This window comes from Hippocampus bargibanti, linkage group LG13 (genome assembly GCF_051943395.1).
Source record: "Hippocampus bargibanti isolate YZ-2025 linkage group LG13, ASM5194339v1, whole genome shotgun sequence".
Classification (NCBI taxonomy): Eukaryota; Metazoa; Chordata; class Actinopteri; order Syngnathiformes; family Syngnathidae; genus Hippocampus; species Hippocampus bargibanti.
The window spans coordinates 21,590,175-21,604,267 of NC_142746.1; the positions used below are offsets into that span (position 1 = coordinate 21,590,175).

Genomic DNA, 14,093 nt, shown 5'->3' on the forward strand with positions numbered 1-14,093 from the left:
AAAACAACGTTATTACACAGTACAGTTTATTTATTTAATCATAATACTATAGCACATTTATTATACACAAAATAAGGTATATTTTGTGTAGTTTTAAGGCTTAGAAAATTAGAAAATTTTGTTTTATGGGAACCTGGGAACGGATTATTCTCATTTTAATGATTTCCTATGGGAAATTAATTTTTGGGATACACACTTTTTGCTTTACACACTCTGTCTGGGAACCAATTAAGTTTGTAAGCCAAGGTATCACTGTAGATGCTTAGTCAGTTAAATTCAAAACGTAATGCTAAAGTTCCCTTGAACAAAACAAAACAAAACAAAATCACAAGGCTTCCCTGGTAGGATCACATGAGGTAGTTTATTTAACTCCCCTCGAGCATCCCCAATAAGCCCGAAGAGAGCTCTGAGCTGTTTTATTGGAACGCATGCTTTATTTTTTGTCTTCTTTTTCTCACTCAGTCTGCCTGTTGGCACTTGTACCGACTTTATTAAAACAAGCCCGAACCAAAGCTGACATCACTCATCACAAACTGTGGCCTACGACAATCTCTTCGAGGTTGCTCAAAGTTCCTGCCGTGCTTTGCTAACGTTTAACTGTTCCCATTTTTGGTAGCTTGCTAACGTTTCACCTTTTGTTTTTGTTAGCGTAGCAAATTTCCCCATTGCGGGACGAATAAAGGTATTCTGATTCTGATTCTGATTCTGATTCTGAAATGGTAGCCGTCCAGAACTATTTAACGCCTTCTAACTTGCTATAGATACCATAAATTGGTGTCAAGGCACTAGTTAAAAATTGGATTGGATTAGCATTTATTAGTCTCACAGTGTAAAGATTTACATTTCACAGCAGCAACGTGATGAAAGGAAGACGAAAGGAAAGAAAGAAATAGAAAAACAAACTACAGGAGCTGCTGTGTAGGCAGCCACTCTCGTGGCTGTTCTAGATGTTCTAGATGAACAAGGAGAGGATCAAAGCATCCTTTTCACCAGTGGATCAGGGACGTAATGGTGGAATCTGCTACAAGATACGTTTTGAAAGCAAACACGAAGCTGTAGCATTTTCCCACGTAAATCCGCTTCAATTCCAAGCCGCGACAGTTCCACATATGCCATCTTGAAGTCCAATGAACAAAAACACGTAAATAATATGGCAACACAAAGACAGTCATTCATTCTTCAGCACTTGCTAGATGAAATAGGAGAGGATCAAAGCATCCTTTTCACCAGTGGATCAGGGACGTCATGATGGAATGTGCACGTCTGCTACATGCTAAATGTTGAAAACAAAAACGAAGCTGTAGCATCCATCAACGAAATGAGATTGTCTCCTATCCAACGTAAATCCACTTCAATTCCAAGCCGCGGCAGATCCACATCCTCTCATCGCAACCTTTCCGCTGAACAAAGCGGGGATGTGAAAATGCTGCCCATTACAGGCGCTGAAAAAAATAAAAATAAACAATTCCCCCAAAGCTTTAGCTTATTTTCACCGATTGTGAACCATTTATCCGATAAAGTGCAGGCAAAGCAATCTTTACGTTAGCTTCCCAGCCTCTCTTTCCCCCATTTTGTTTTTCATGAGAGCATGTGCATGACGTGCTCTTGTTTTCTTAACTGATTGCCCAATACGTGATTTGATGTCAATGCTAGCATGCTACGCGATGTCATGTTTTCCGGGCCGGGGTCCAACATTCGTCAGCTACACGATGACGGAAGGCTAAAGAAAAAAATCGTGTATCGTGAAAATGTTTTGGCTCTTGTACACGTCTGTGTCCGCTGCTTGTAAGGAAGCGCTATTATAATTGCCGCTTTCTTTTCTTTTCGTTTTTATCGCTAGCGGCGCTTCTCCACCTGTGTCAATATGCTAAGCGTGTTCATTCACGTGCTCGGCGATGATCCTCGTGAAGTTAACAAAAACAAAGTCCGCCGAGAATTCCCGTTTTTGTTTTCAGTGTCGAATTACGGCGTGACTGTTATTTTGACCTCGACAGCTCGTCTTTTAAGTTGAAACGACCACACGCGCGACACCCAACGACCCCCCAACCGTGGGAGAGTAACTATTATTCCAAATAGAGTGAACACTGGCGCGAATGGCTGCCGCTGCTCACCCGCACAAAAAAAAAGTTGTTATCCTGTGACTGTAAAGTGTCCTTGAGAGTTTTGAAAGGTGCTTAGAAATGAAATGTATTATTATTATTTTTTTTTGTTGTTGTTGTTGTTGTTGTTTGTTTTATTTTTACTTTTACTTTTGCGATTTTTATTTTATTTTTATTTTTATTTTTATTTTTATAAACTGAATAATCTGTGGGTCGTGGAATTCGAGTGACAACAATGACAAAAACCCTGGCACTGGAGCGGACACCTATTTGCACGTCTGGCAGTGAATGAGTTAAAATGATCTTTTTACGTTGCTTGAACAACTGCTTTATTGTTTGCAGAAGACGTGAGCGTATCGATGAGCTTCTCCTGCCACATGCCTGCTTCATGTCAGCATGTTGGGGTCCAAGCATGGCAGAAGCTCTCAGTCGGACCCCCACGCTTCAACTGCCGTTGAGCATGATGGGGAAACAGCCACCAAGGCTTATTTCCACTTCCACGGGAATGTGTTTTGGAAGTGGTCCCGTGTGAACCTGTGGACCTTCTCCAAAGTCCAAGCGGTGTTCTTCCTGTTTGGTCTGACGCTGAGCTTCCTCGTCATGGCTTCCTACGTCCTGACGTGGGGTCAGAAAGGACTCCTGTTGACGCCCTCGCCGTATCACTTTAAAAATGTCGACCTCTCCATCAATACCACAGCGATCGTAGACATGAAGTTGTTGACCAGGATCATCCGATCCAAACTGGAATATCCACCACGGAGGGTTCCGGATGAGAAGGACATCATTGGGACGGACACTCGCGTGAGTTTTTTGGTTGGGAAATGAACTAATAATCATCATCATCATCATCATCATATAATAATTATAATAATAATAATAATTATAAAAATAATTATTTTAATTATAATAAACTAAAATTAATAAATAAATTACATTAAATTAATAAATTCAAATAATAATAATAATAATAATAATAATAATTATTATTACATATAATAATAATTTATATTCAAGCTTTCAAAACTCTCATGGACACTTTACAGTAATATTTGATCATCTTTCTCTGATTTATTGATGACGTTTGAAAGTATATCTATTTAATAATAATAATAATAATAATAATAATAATAATAATAATAATACATTTCATTTCTAAGCGCCTTTCAAAACTCTCAAGGTCACTTTACAGTCACAGGAGAAATTTTTCTGTGGGTGAGCAGCAGCAACCACACGCGTTCACTCAACCCGGAAGTAACTCATAGAAAGCTAGCTAATATATAGCCAATAGCTAGCCAGTTAGATAGCTAGCCAGATAGATAGCGAACGGCTAGCTAGAGAGCTAATATATAGCCAGTGAGATAGCCAGCTAGACAGCCACTATATAGCTAGCTAGCTATCTATCTAGCTAGCTAGCTTTTATGTAACAACACAACATGTAACATTTATGTTACATGTTATGTAACAATCAGATTCCCGGCAGTCATGGCGGTATGCTAACGTGATTCAATACTCCCTTCCTACTGTCCACAGTTATTCTCTGCCGTCCCGCGTCACTTCCTGCCAGACGTCAAGAGCCCGTGCTGGTACGAAGATCTTCCGACCGAAAAGCTCCGAGATCCATACGCGGGCAACCTGTTCGCGATCCGATCCAAGAACTTCAAAATGGTGTGCGAGCGCCTGGCGTCCGCCTTCCGCCATCGCCAGCGCCGACTGCGCTGCCTGCCGTATTTCTACATCATCGGGCAGCCCAAGTGCGGCACCACAGATTTGTTCCACCGGCTGCTCTTACATCCCGATGTCAAGTTCAACATCATGAAGGAGCCGCACTGGTGGACCAGGAAGCGATTTGGTGAGGAAACAATTACGGTGATACCTCAGTTTACAAACTTCATTGGTTCCCAGATAGTGTGTTTAAGGCGAAAAGTGAGTCTTCCAAACATTAATTTCCCATAGGAAACCATTAAAATGACAATAATCTGTTTCCAGGTCCCCATAAAACATGATTTTCGACTAAATAAGCCTTTAAACTACACAAAATATACCTTATTTTATGTATAATAAATGTGTTATTGTATTGTAATGAAACAAATAAACTGTATTGTATCATAAAGTCGTTTTATTTCCCTTTGTGATGGTCGTTGCCTCTTGATGATATCCGAGTGAAGTTGCCGTTCTTTCTCGGCGATAATGCCCTCACTCACACTGTCCCCTGCTCGCTGCAAGTTTTTCAACCTCATCTATTCCCTGAGACCGTTGCTTAGACAACACAAAAACACCCTTAGCCCCACGTAGCAATGGTCGACTTAGCATACCACCATGACGTGACGGCTTCACACTAGCCTGTGGTGGGGTCTTTTTCGGTCCCATTACAGCAAAAGTACTCCACTTGATAACAAACCACGTCTGCACTCAAAGAAAGGTGGTGACCAAAACTAGTCCGCCAGCCATTGTGGTGCTCCTTGTGTTTCCCGAAAACTAGTTTGTATGCCAAGATTATATTCTCGCGAATTTAATGTTCGTAAAGCGAAAAGTTCGTTAGCTAAAGCGTTCGTAAGCCCAGTTATCACTATAAACAAAAGTTTGTATTATTGTATTATTAAGGAGCCGTGGCACTGTTTGGACTTCACAAAGCGATTTTAATTGCGCAATTGTTTTTTTTTGTTGTTTTTTGAGGAGTGGTGATTAAAGATTTGAGTTATTGTTTAGAGCGTTAATGGCGACCGGGGAAGAAGCTGTTTAAATACCTATTTGCTATCTAACTAGCTAGCTGGCTACCTCGCTAGCTATCTATTTGCTATCTATTTGCTATCTAGCTAACCTGCTGGCTACCGAGATAGCTATCTATTTGCTATCTAAAAAGCTAGCTAGCTATCTATTAGTTATCTATTAGCTAGCTATCTAGCTAACTTCCTAACTATTTGAGTTATTCCGGGTTGATTGAACGCTGGCGCATGTGGCTGCCGCCGCTCATCTGCAGAAAAACCGATCCCGTAACTGTAAAGTGACCTTGAGAGTTTTGAAAGGCGCTTAGAAATGCCATTTATGATTATAAAAGTGCAGAGACTGAATTTTTGTTTCTTATTGTTCTTATTTTTTGTAATGCTTTCAATCGGTCAGCCTATTGAGTTGTTTTTTTTTTTTTAATGCTAGGTTACATCCGCTTCAAAGATGGCTTCCAGGAAAATTTCCCAGTGGAACATTACCTGGACCTGTTTGACTTGGCTTCGTACAACATCCAAGGATCAAGCGCTGGAAATTCCCCCGGAGAACGCCGCCGCCTCTCGCGGCTCATAACAGGTGAACACATGTGAAAGTTCTCCGTTTACGATTCTCAGGTTACGCTGACGTTTTGAACTGTCTTTCTTTCCCCTTTCAAGAGGCCCAAATGCAAGCAGATGGAAATACAATCATATTCAAATTGCCAATCGTTTGTGGTTGCAGTGGAACAACTCGCTTTGCAATCGAATGTTCCGTGCGTTCGCGTCGGGTTGACTCAAAAATGGTCCAAGTTTAGAGTCAATAAAAATGATTTTATCCTCTTGATAATGCTTCTAAGGATATTCATTTTGAATTCCAGAAAAACATATCCCGAATCATTGAAAACAGATTTGGAAAATTATATACAGTGATACCTTGGCTTACTAACTGAATTGGTTCCCAGACAGAGTGTGGAAGGTGAAAGGTGTGTATCCCAAAAATTAATTTCCCATAGGAAACCATTAAATTGAGAATAATCCGTTCCCAGGTGCCCATAAAACATAATTTTCTATTTTCTGAGCCTTAAAACTACACAAAATATACCTTATTTTCTGTATAATAAATGTGCTATGGTATTATTATTAAAGAAATAAACTGTACTGTATAATGAAATTGTTTTATTGCCCTTTGTGATGGTCGTTGATGGCTTGATGGAATGGAGTGGCCGGTTTCATCGGCATTAAACACTTGATGAGGAACGTAGCCTTCTTCTTTCACCATCTTGCACCCTTGTAGGTGCTTTCTCTGCCATAATTGTACCTAGTTCCTCATCAATTGTAGTCTGTTTCGCTGGGTTGATAGCTTTTTGCATCAAGTGTACAGATGGCTTGTGCGGGTTATTTGTGCTGCCTTTCCAGCAGCTCCTGTATTTTGTTTTTCTACTTCTTTCTTTCCTGTCCTCTTCCTTTCATAACTTTGCTGCTGTGAAATGTAAATGGCTCCACTGCGAGACGAATACGGGTACATCCAATCCAACACGATTGAGACCTTCATTTTAGCTCCAAATAGCCTTCGTAAAGAAGTAAAATAAAATATCCGATGGCGCTTGTGCATTTCAAACGTTCCGAGTGACTGCCGCGGCTTGGAATTGAAGCGGATTTACGTGGTGACAGGAAATGTGAGACAATGTATTTTCGTCCATGGATGCTACAGCTTCGTGTTTGTTTTCAACATTTAGCATGTAGCAGACGTGCACATTCCACTATGACGTCCCTGATCCACTGGTTAAAAGGACGCTTTGATCCTCTCCTCTTTTATGTAGAACTGCTTCATGCAACAAAGAGGGTGCAGAGAGTGCGTAAGATTGAATGACTGATTGATGATTGATTTTTTTGGTTCTTTTGACTTCAAGATGGCGCAGCGAGAGCGACTGCCTTTACAGCAGCTCCTCTATTTTATTTTTCTACTTCTTTTCTTTCTTTCTTCTTCCTTTTTCATCACTTTTGCTGCTGTAAAATGTTAAATTCTCCTAGACTAATCCAATGTAATCCAAAAGGTGAAGCCAGCGCATCGACAATGTGGGACAACCAAGCGTGGAGTTATCTCCACGGCGACAAGGAGGAGACCGAGCCGCCCTTCCTGGCCCAGGACTTCATCCACACGGTGCAACCCGACTCCAAAATCATCGTTATACTCCGAGACCCCGCCGAGAGGTAAATAACCGCGGCACATTTTGGGTGACAAATACTTACTTTCAATTCCTTTCCATCCTCAGGTTGTACTCGGATTACTTGTACTTCAAGACGGCTAACAAATCAGCCGAGGATTTCCATCAGAAGGTGGTCGAGTCTGTGCAGCTTTTCCAGTCCTGCGTATCGGAGAGGTCGCTTCGATATTGCGTCTACAGCACCGGCCTCTCCAACTCCATGCCAGTCAGCAACTTTCATTTCACATTTTTTTTATGTAAATTGAATGAAATTCCCATCACCAATTCATTGGCTGATTATCGTATTTTCCGATGTATAAGCAGTGTCTGAAACTCATGACAAAAAGTTAGCGGACACCCAGGCAGACAACTCTGAAAAGTTGCCTGCCCGGCCATAAAGTTGCCTGCCTCATTTTTCACAACTTGAAACACAATAAGACGACTAATCGCAAAAAAAAAAAAAATAAAGAAAAATGTTGGGAAGTATAAGGATTTTTTTAAATTAAGGAAGTACCTACCACAAATGCTCCTTTGCTTAATTTATGGTAAATATCCCTTGCTGAATATTTTGCTCCAGTTGTCGTTTGTCATCATGGTGCGCAATATTTGCATTGCATTGTCTGCTCAAAGCCACGTGGACTCCTCTTTCTAAGCGCCTTTCAAAACTCTCGAGAACACTTTTCAGTCAAGGTGTAGTCCGAAGCACGAAACAGGCTTCTGATTCGCTGCCGGTGCTGAGTATGCAAATTAGTACCCGCAGCCAATCAGAAGCCTGTTTGACAATTTGCATACTCGGCACCGGCAGCCAATCAGAAGCCTGTTTCGTGCTTCGGACTACACTTTGACTGAAAAGTGTACTTGAGAATTTTGAAAGCCGCTAAGAAAGAGGAGTCCATGCGGTTTGCCTGTAGCGGTTTGCTTGATTGAATGAAACAAACGTTTGATTTGATTTTTTTTTTTTTCTTGAAGAAGTTGTCGGCCACCCGGGCCGAGATGTTTTGAAAGTTGTACGCCCGACGTAAAAGTTGTACACACACACACAGGGCAGACACTATTTCAAACACTGTTATTATTATTATTATTATTATTATTATTATTATTATTATTATTATTATTATTATTATTATTATTATTACGACTTCTACTTAGGGGATTGAGTCAGTGGCTGCTGACAGTAGTTGTGAGACCTGTTGTGGCTCAATATGACTTGACATATAAGGCGTATAAGGCGCAAGGTCATCTTTTGAAGAAAATGAAGACTTTTGGGTATACACCGGAAAATACGGGAACTGGTGTTCAGCCCTGCCCAGAGTTCTTTAAGGAAATAAAGCCAGAAGAATTTTGCAAAATGAAAACAACTTTTTGAAATGGAGTCCAGCAAAGCCTTATACTGTACCACTAATAGTGTTTTTAATTGTAATTCAAAAGCAGATTATGATATCTGCACTATGTCTCCCTCTGGCGTCTGTGATCCGTCAGTGCAACTGGAGGCTTAAGATTTGCACACTCCCAAAAAGCATCATCATCATCATCATCATCATCATCATCATCATCATCATCATCATCATCATCATCACATTTTAGATGATTTTTTTCTTCCCATGCAGGTCAGGCTGACTCTGGGCATGTATATCGTCTTCCTGCTGGACTGGCTGACGGTGTTCCATCAGGATCAGATTCTGGTTCTGCGGTTGGAGGACTACGCCGCAAACCTTCAAGGGACCATTGAGAAAGTGTTCCACTTTCTGAATGTAGGTATGTAATGAGAGTTGTTTACAGTTTAAAAAAAAAATATCTATCTATCTATCTATCTATCTATCTATCTATCTATCTATCTATCTATCTATCTATCTATCTATCTATCTATCTATCTATCTATCTATCTATCTATCTATCTATCTATCTATCTATCTATCTATCTATCTATCTACCTACCTACCTACCTACCTACCTACCTACCTACCTACCTACCTACCTACCTACCTACCTACCTACCTACCTACCTACCTACCTACCTACCTACCTACCTACCTACCTACCTACCTACCTACCTACCTACCTACCTACCTACCTACCTACCTACCTACCTACCTACCTACCTACCTACCTACCTACCTACCTACCTACCTACCTACCTACCTACCTACCTACCTACCTACCTACCTACCTACCTACCTACCTATCTTGCTGTCTGTCTGGCTATCTAGCTAGCGAGCTATCTAGCTATCCAGAAAGCTACCGAGCTATCTAGCGAACTGGCTCGCTAGGTAGCAAGTGAGCTAGCTATCTATCTGTCTATATTCAATTTATTTATTTAATTTCTGTCTATGTATTTATTTGTTTAAAATAAAATATTGTATTTACTGTTTTCTATTTCTTGATGTACTGATTTATTTATTTGTTTGTTTGTTAATTTTTTTTTGGGGTCAGAGTCTCTCTCTCTCTCTTTCTCTCGCGACATATATATATATTTTCTCTCTTTTTTTTTTTAAGTGTACATGTTATTAATCCAGTTTGAGTGTCCTCTCTGTGAGAATTAAAATACATACACGCATAATTCAAAAGTCAAAGTCATTATTTGCCATCCTCCATGATACTTGAATACGTTTACCGTTGTGGTCAGGTCCTTTATCCGTGCAAGCAGAGGCGGCTCTGACCAAGCGGCCGTTGCTCAATACCCGCCGCGAGGCTGACAGGAGTTTGGGCCCCATGTTGCCGTCCACTCGGAACCTCCTGTGGGAATTCCACCAAGCGTTCAACGGTAAATTGGCCAGCGTGCTGGACAACCAGGACTTCCTGTGGAATGACACATGACTGACTGGCTATCGTTGAAAAAAGACATTTTGGATTGATGTGTGTGTGTGTGTGTGTGTGTTTTAAATGTGTTATTTATTTTTTTATTGTTTGTCGATGCTTCAGGAAATGTACGAATATTCGGGTGGAAAACAGGACAATAAGTACTCACTTTAGTAAATGACCCGAAACCACAACTATGGTAAGTGTGACTTACTTATCGTATGGCCAAAGATTGTTTTCTACGTTGTTTTTCATCATTTCAGAATGAAGAAAACTATTAAACATTTGTACAAAAGAAACAAATATAAAGTCTATTTTGGATTGGATCGTATTGGAATGGTACCTTTATTCGTCTCGCAGTGGAGACATTTACATTTCACAGCAGCAAAGTTATGAAAGGAAGAGAAAAGGAAAGAAAGAAGTAGAAAAACAAAATACAGGAGCTGCTGGAAAGGCGGCCACTCTAAAAACAAAAACAAAGAACGAAATAACAAATAACATGACAACACAAGGACACAGAGAGTCATTTATTAGCTATCTAGCTATCCATTAGCGATATAGCTATCTAACTGGCTAGCTATATAGCTAGCTATGATTTAGCTATGTTCTTGAGAGTTTTGAAAGGCGCTTATAAATACAATGTATTATTTTTATTATTATCATTATCATGTTCATTATTATTATTATTGGCTATCTATTAGCTAGCTAGCTTTATATCTATTTGAGTTACTTCCGGGTTGAGTGAACGCTGGCGCGTATGGCTGCCACTGCTCACCCACAGAAAAACTTCTGTGACTGTAAAATTTTGATTTTGCTGTCAACGTACATCAGGTTGGACTGCATCCCACTCACACGCTACAGGTAGTGATGCTGCTCTCGCACATGACTTCAAAATGCGCTCATCTTGGACACACAAACAAAACAGCCTCCAGTAATTGCAGAGATGTTCGATCGGACACTGTGGACAAAGACTCGAACCCAGAAGGATTGTCTTTTTACTGCCGGCAGGAGACGTAGCCATTCATGACAGACGGCTGAATCCTGCAGCCCTCTGCCAAGCTACTTATTGAGAGAATATGCAAATTAAAGTGATACATTAGTAAAACACAGTTTTCTTGATTTGAATACCACACCCCTGCAACGTTATGAGCGCGAACAGCTGTAAAACATTGTCTCTTCCATGAACTGATAAATTTGTAACCTGGCTAATGAGCTCTTTCTGTGAAGGAGTTTCAAGTCGTAAATTACTTCTGTGATAAAGGAGTTCTAAATTCTGTCCAAGGTCAGATCTCCTAAATGAAGAGGACAGTTTAACAAGCTGTATCTGTTGACCTCTGATTGACCCCAGGTTGTCTGTGCTTCAATTGTGTATTCCAGTCACACATGTTGACTAAGCATACAATGGCATGAAACTTTTAAATATGGATAGCTAAAAAAATAACTGATAGCCAGATAGCCAACAGCTAACAGCCAGTGAGCTAGACAGCTAATAGCTAGCCAGCTAGATAAGTAAATAAATAAATAAACTGGCTTTTCCGACATGTCAGTGACCTCCTCCCCCTCATAAACCACACAAAGGTGTCCCGAATGTTGATCCCGGTGAGAGTGGCAATGATGCATGAAGCGCAATTAAATCCAACAAGGCGGAATGGAGGGCAGCGGATGATTTGAAGGCGATCCGCAGTCAGGTAGCACGCGACTAATTTCCCCCAATTATCTCGACTGATCAGTTAGGAGATGAAAATAATGGACTTGAGTGCTTCGTGAAAGGTTCGGAAACGAAGAACATAAGAGTCAGACGAGTTCAAACACCCCCATTTCCTGTCTCGCACCATTAACGTTCGTACAGTGTACATTTTCCACCACGGTGGAAGTTCTATCGCCGTCGCTGGTTTATATTGACAACATGTCCGCCTTAAAGGTTGTCAAAATGTGCAATGGGGTGATAATGTCGACACTTGTGGAGAAACAGTTGCACCGGTCATCATCGTCTAATTTTCAAGCTGTCTCGCTAACCAAAACAGCAGCACTCACCGGGCGAGGGAGGAGCTTCATTTAGACCAGAAGTTACCAACCTGCATTCTTTGGGGTTACTGTACCTGATTTATAATGATCCTTGTGCCGATTCAAAGAAAATTTGCATTTTGCTTCCCTCTTGTGGCACTTCTGAGTATTTTACTGCCTTTAAAGGACAACCGACACCAAGTTGCGTCCATAATTTGTAAAATCACTTCAAATGACTTCTAATGAGCGCATTTTACAAAGATTCCACCGCGTATAGCTATATTTGACGTTTTAAGACTCGCGCAGAATATTCAGGAATTTTTGTTTTGACGATGCCTGAAGTGACGTCACGGAGGGAACGCCCCCGACTGAGAAAGCGACACACAATGCATTTTGGGTATTTTTTTTCGTCTGAAAACACCGTGTTGATTGCGAAATTAGAAGGACATACATACATACATAAATAACGCCACAGTGAATCGTTGCGTGTTGCACCGAGACTACTATTTGATACTAGTTGACACAAATTCCAAGCAGACGAATCAGCCCATTTCCAATGGAGCTTGGGCGCCATATTGTGCATTTTCTGGGAGCTACATTGGAGTCCATACGGCTCGAATTGATACGGAAGGACTTCTTGAATTGATGGCAAACATGTATGCTTTCCTCTTCAGAACTGTTTGAATCATATTCATAACTGGATGAGGAACAAGAAAGCATCTTCTCCGAATCTAAAGCCATTGTTTTGATTCTGGAGCAAGGCAGTTTGTGAAGGAGTATCCTGGCGTGACGTCACAAACAAGGGGGCGGGACTTTCTGAATCTGCCCAATTCCGAGCTCATTTTGTGGCAGTTTTGGGACACTTTTTATTGGTGTTTTGCATTTGACTACAAATATCAGCCCGCGTGTTTTGGCTATTTTAGATGCTGTAAAATGTTTTTCTGATATCAGTTTGGAAACAAAAAAAAGGGTGTCGTTTGTCCTTTAAGTACTTATTGATGTCCTTTTATGTGCGGGACATTGAGCGGGCATGAGACAGCCCTCCCGCTGATTAGTAATTCCTCCTTTTGAAAGCGGCTTGCAGGCTCGATTTCTTTTTTTTTTTTTTTTCTTTTTTACTTTGACCTCCTCATTCACCGCCGAGGTGTCTTCTAATCAAACATCCTGATGGATTTCGGCTAAGCTGAGAGCTTTCTGGCCGAGTGAAACAATATCTGAGTGAGTGGCCGTTTTGTGGCCATAGATTCCCAATCCTTCCCCCCTGATTGGTTCTCTGATAATCGGCTCATGTTGTATTGTTGCGTTTTGCTCAATGTTATTCACTGAATGAAACCTTGATAGTGTCACTTGTCGCCGATAGCGCTGTTTTGTTAGCAATTTGGCTCATATGCTACCTAGCTAGCTATTTGCTATCTATTAACTATCTGGCTAGCTGGGTGGCGCTCTGGCTAGCTATCTTGCTAGCTATCTAGCTAGTTATCTCGCTAGCTATCCATTAGCTGTCTGGTTATCTGGCTAGCTTTTCTGACTAGCTATCTATTAGCTAGCTAGCTATCTTTCTATCTGCTCACCCACGGAAAAAAATATCCTGTGACTGTAAAGTGTCCTTGAGAGTTTTGAAAGGCACTTATAAATGAAATGTATTATTATTATTATTATTATTATTATTAGCTAGCTATCTTTTCTATCTATTTGGCGCCACACACACCAGCGTTCACTCAACCCGGAATAACCCAAATAGATAGAAAGCTAGCTAGGTGGCTATTAGCTATGTCCTTGAGAGTTTAAAAAGGCGCTTATTAATACAATGTATTATTATTTTTATTAGCTAGCTAGCTAGCTTTTCTATCTATTTGGTGCCACACGCGCCAGCGTTCACTCAACCCGGAATAACTCAAATAGATAGAAAGCTATCTAGATAGCTAGATAGCCAACTAGCTAGGCAGACAGCTAGCGAGATAGCTGCTGATGTTACCTATTATTAGACGGTTTTGTGTGGATTTTTACATGCAGGTAAGAATGACCCACGACATAATCAACATCAACTATCAATAATAGATAGCTAATAGCTAGCTAGCCAGATAGCTAAACGCTAGCTAGCTAAATAGCTGCAGATGTAGCGCATTAACAACAGCTGGAAGCTGTCACAAAGCGCTAAGATGGGGAAAAACGGGAAATGCTGCTGGCTTTTGGAAGGGGAAAAACATTGCCAGAGGTCTGACCAGCGCTTTATCGGCACCCAAGCATGAAAAAAAACCACACAAAACCTGAACAAATTTGGGAATGGCGCT

General features: G+C 40.8%; 1 protein-coding gene across 3 annotated transcripts in view; it reads left to right on the top strand.

Annotated features, from left to right (window-relative positions):
- The window catches only part of LOC148889713 (carbohydrate sulfotransferase 15-like), a 17,055-nt gene extending 5,934 nt beyond the window's left edge, over nucleotides 1-11,121 (top strand). The window contains exons 2-8 of one of the 3 annotated variants that reach the window (XM_089011930.1): nucleotides 2,442-2,900; nucleotides 3,630-3,948; nucleotides 5,250-5,396; nucleotides 6,853-7,009; nucleotides 7,072-7,228; nucleotides 8,610-8,757; nucleotides 9,626-11,121. In XM_089011930.1, coding sequence (XP_088868056.1) covers nucleotides 2,496-2,900; nucleotides 3,630-3,948; nucleotides 5,250-5,396; nucleotides 6,853-7,009; nucleotides 7,072-7,228; nucleotides 8,610-8,757; nucleotides 9,626-9,816 — 1,524 coding nt within the window. In that variant the 5' untranslated portion in view covers nucleotides 2,442-2,495 and the 3' untranslated portion in view covers nucleotides 9,817-11,121. The remainder of the gene's footprint in view (nucleotides 1-2,441; nucleotides 2,901-3,629; nucleotides 3,949-5,249; nucleotides 5,397-6,852; nucleotides 7,010-7,071; nucleotides 7,229-8,609; nucleotides 8,758-9,625) is intronic. The other 2 variants (XM_089011931.1, XM_089011933.1) reach the window with 2 other exon arrangements.
- Nucleotides 11,122-14,093: the final 2,972 nt, after the last annotated feature.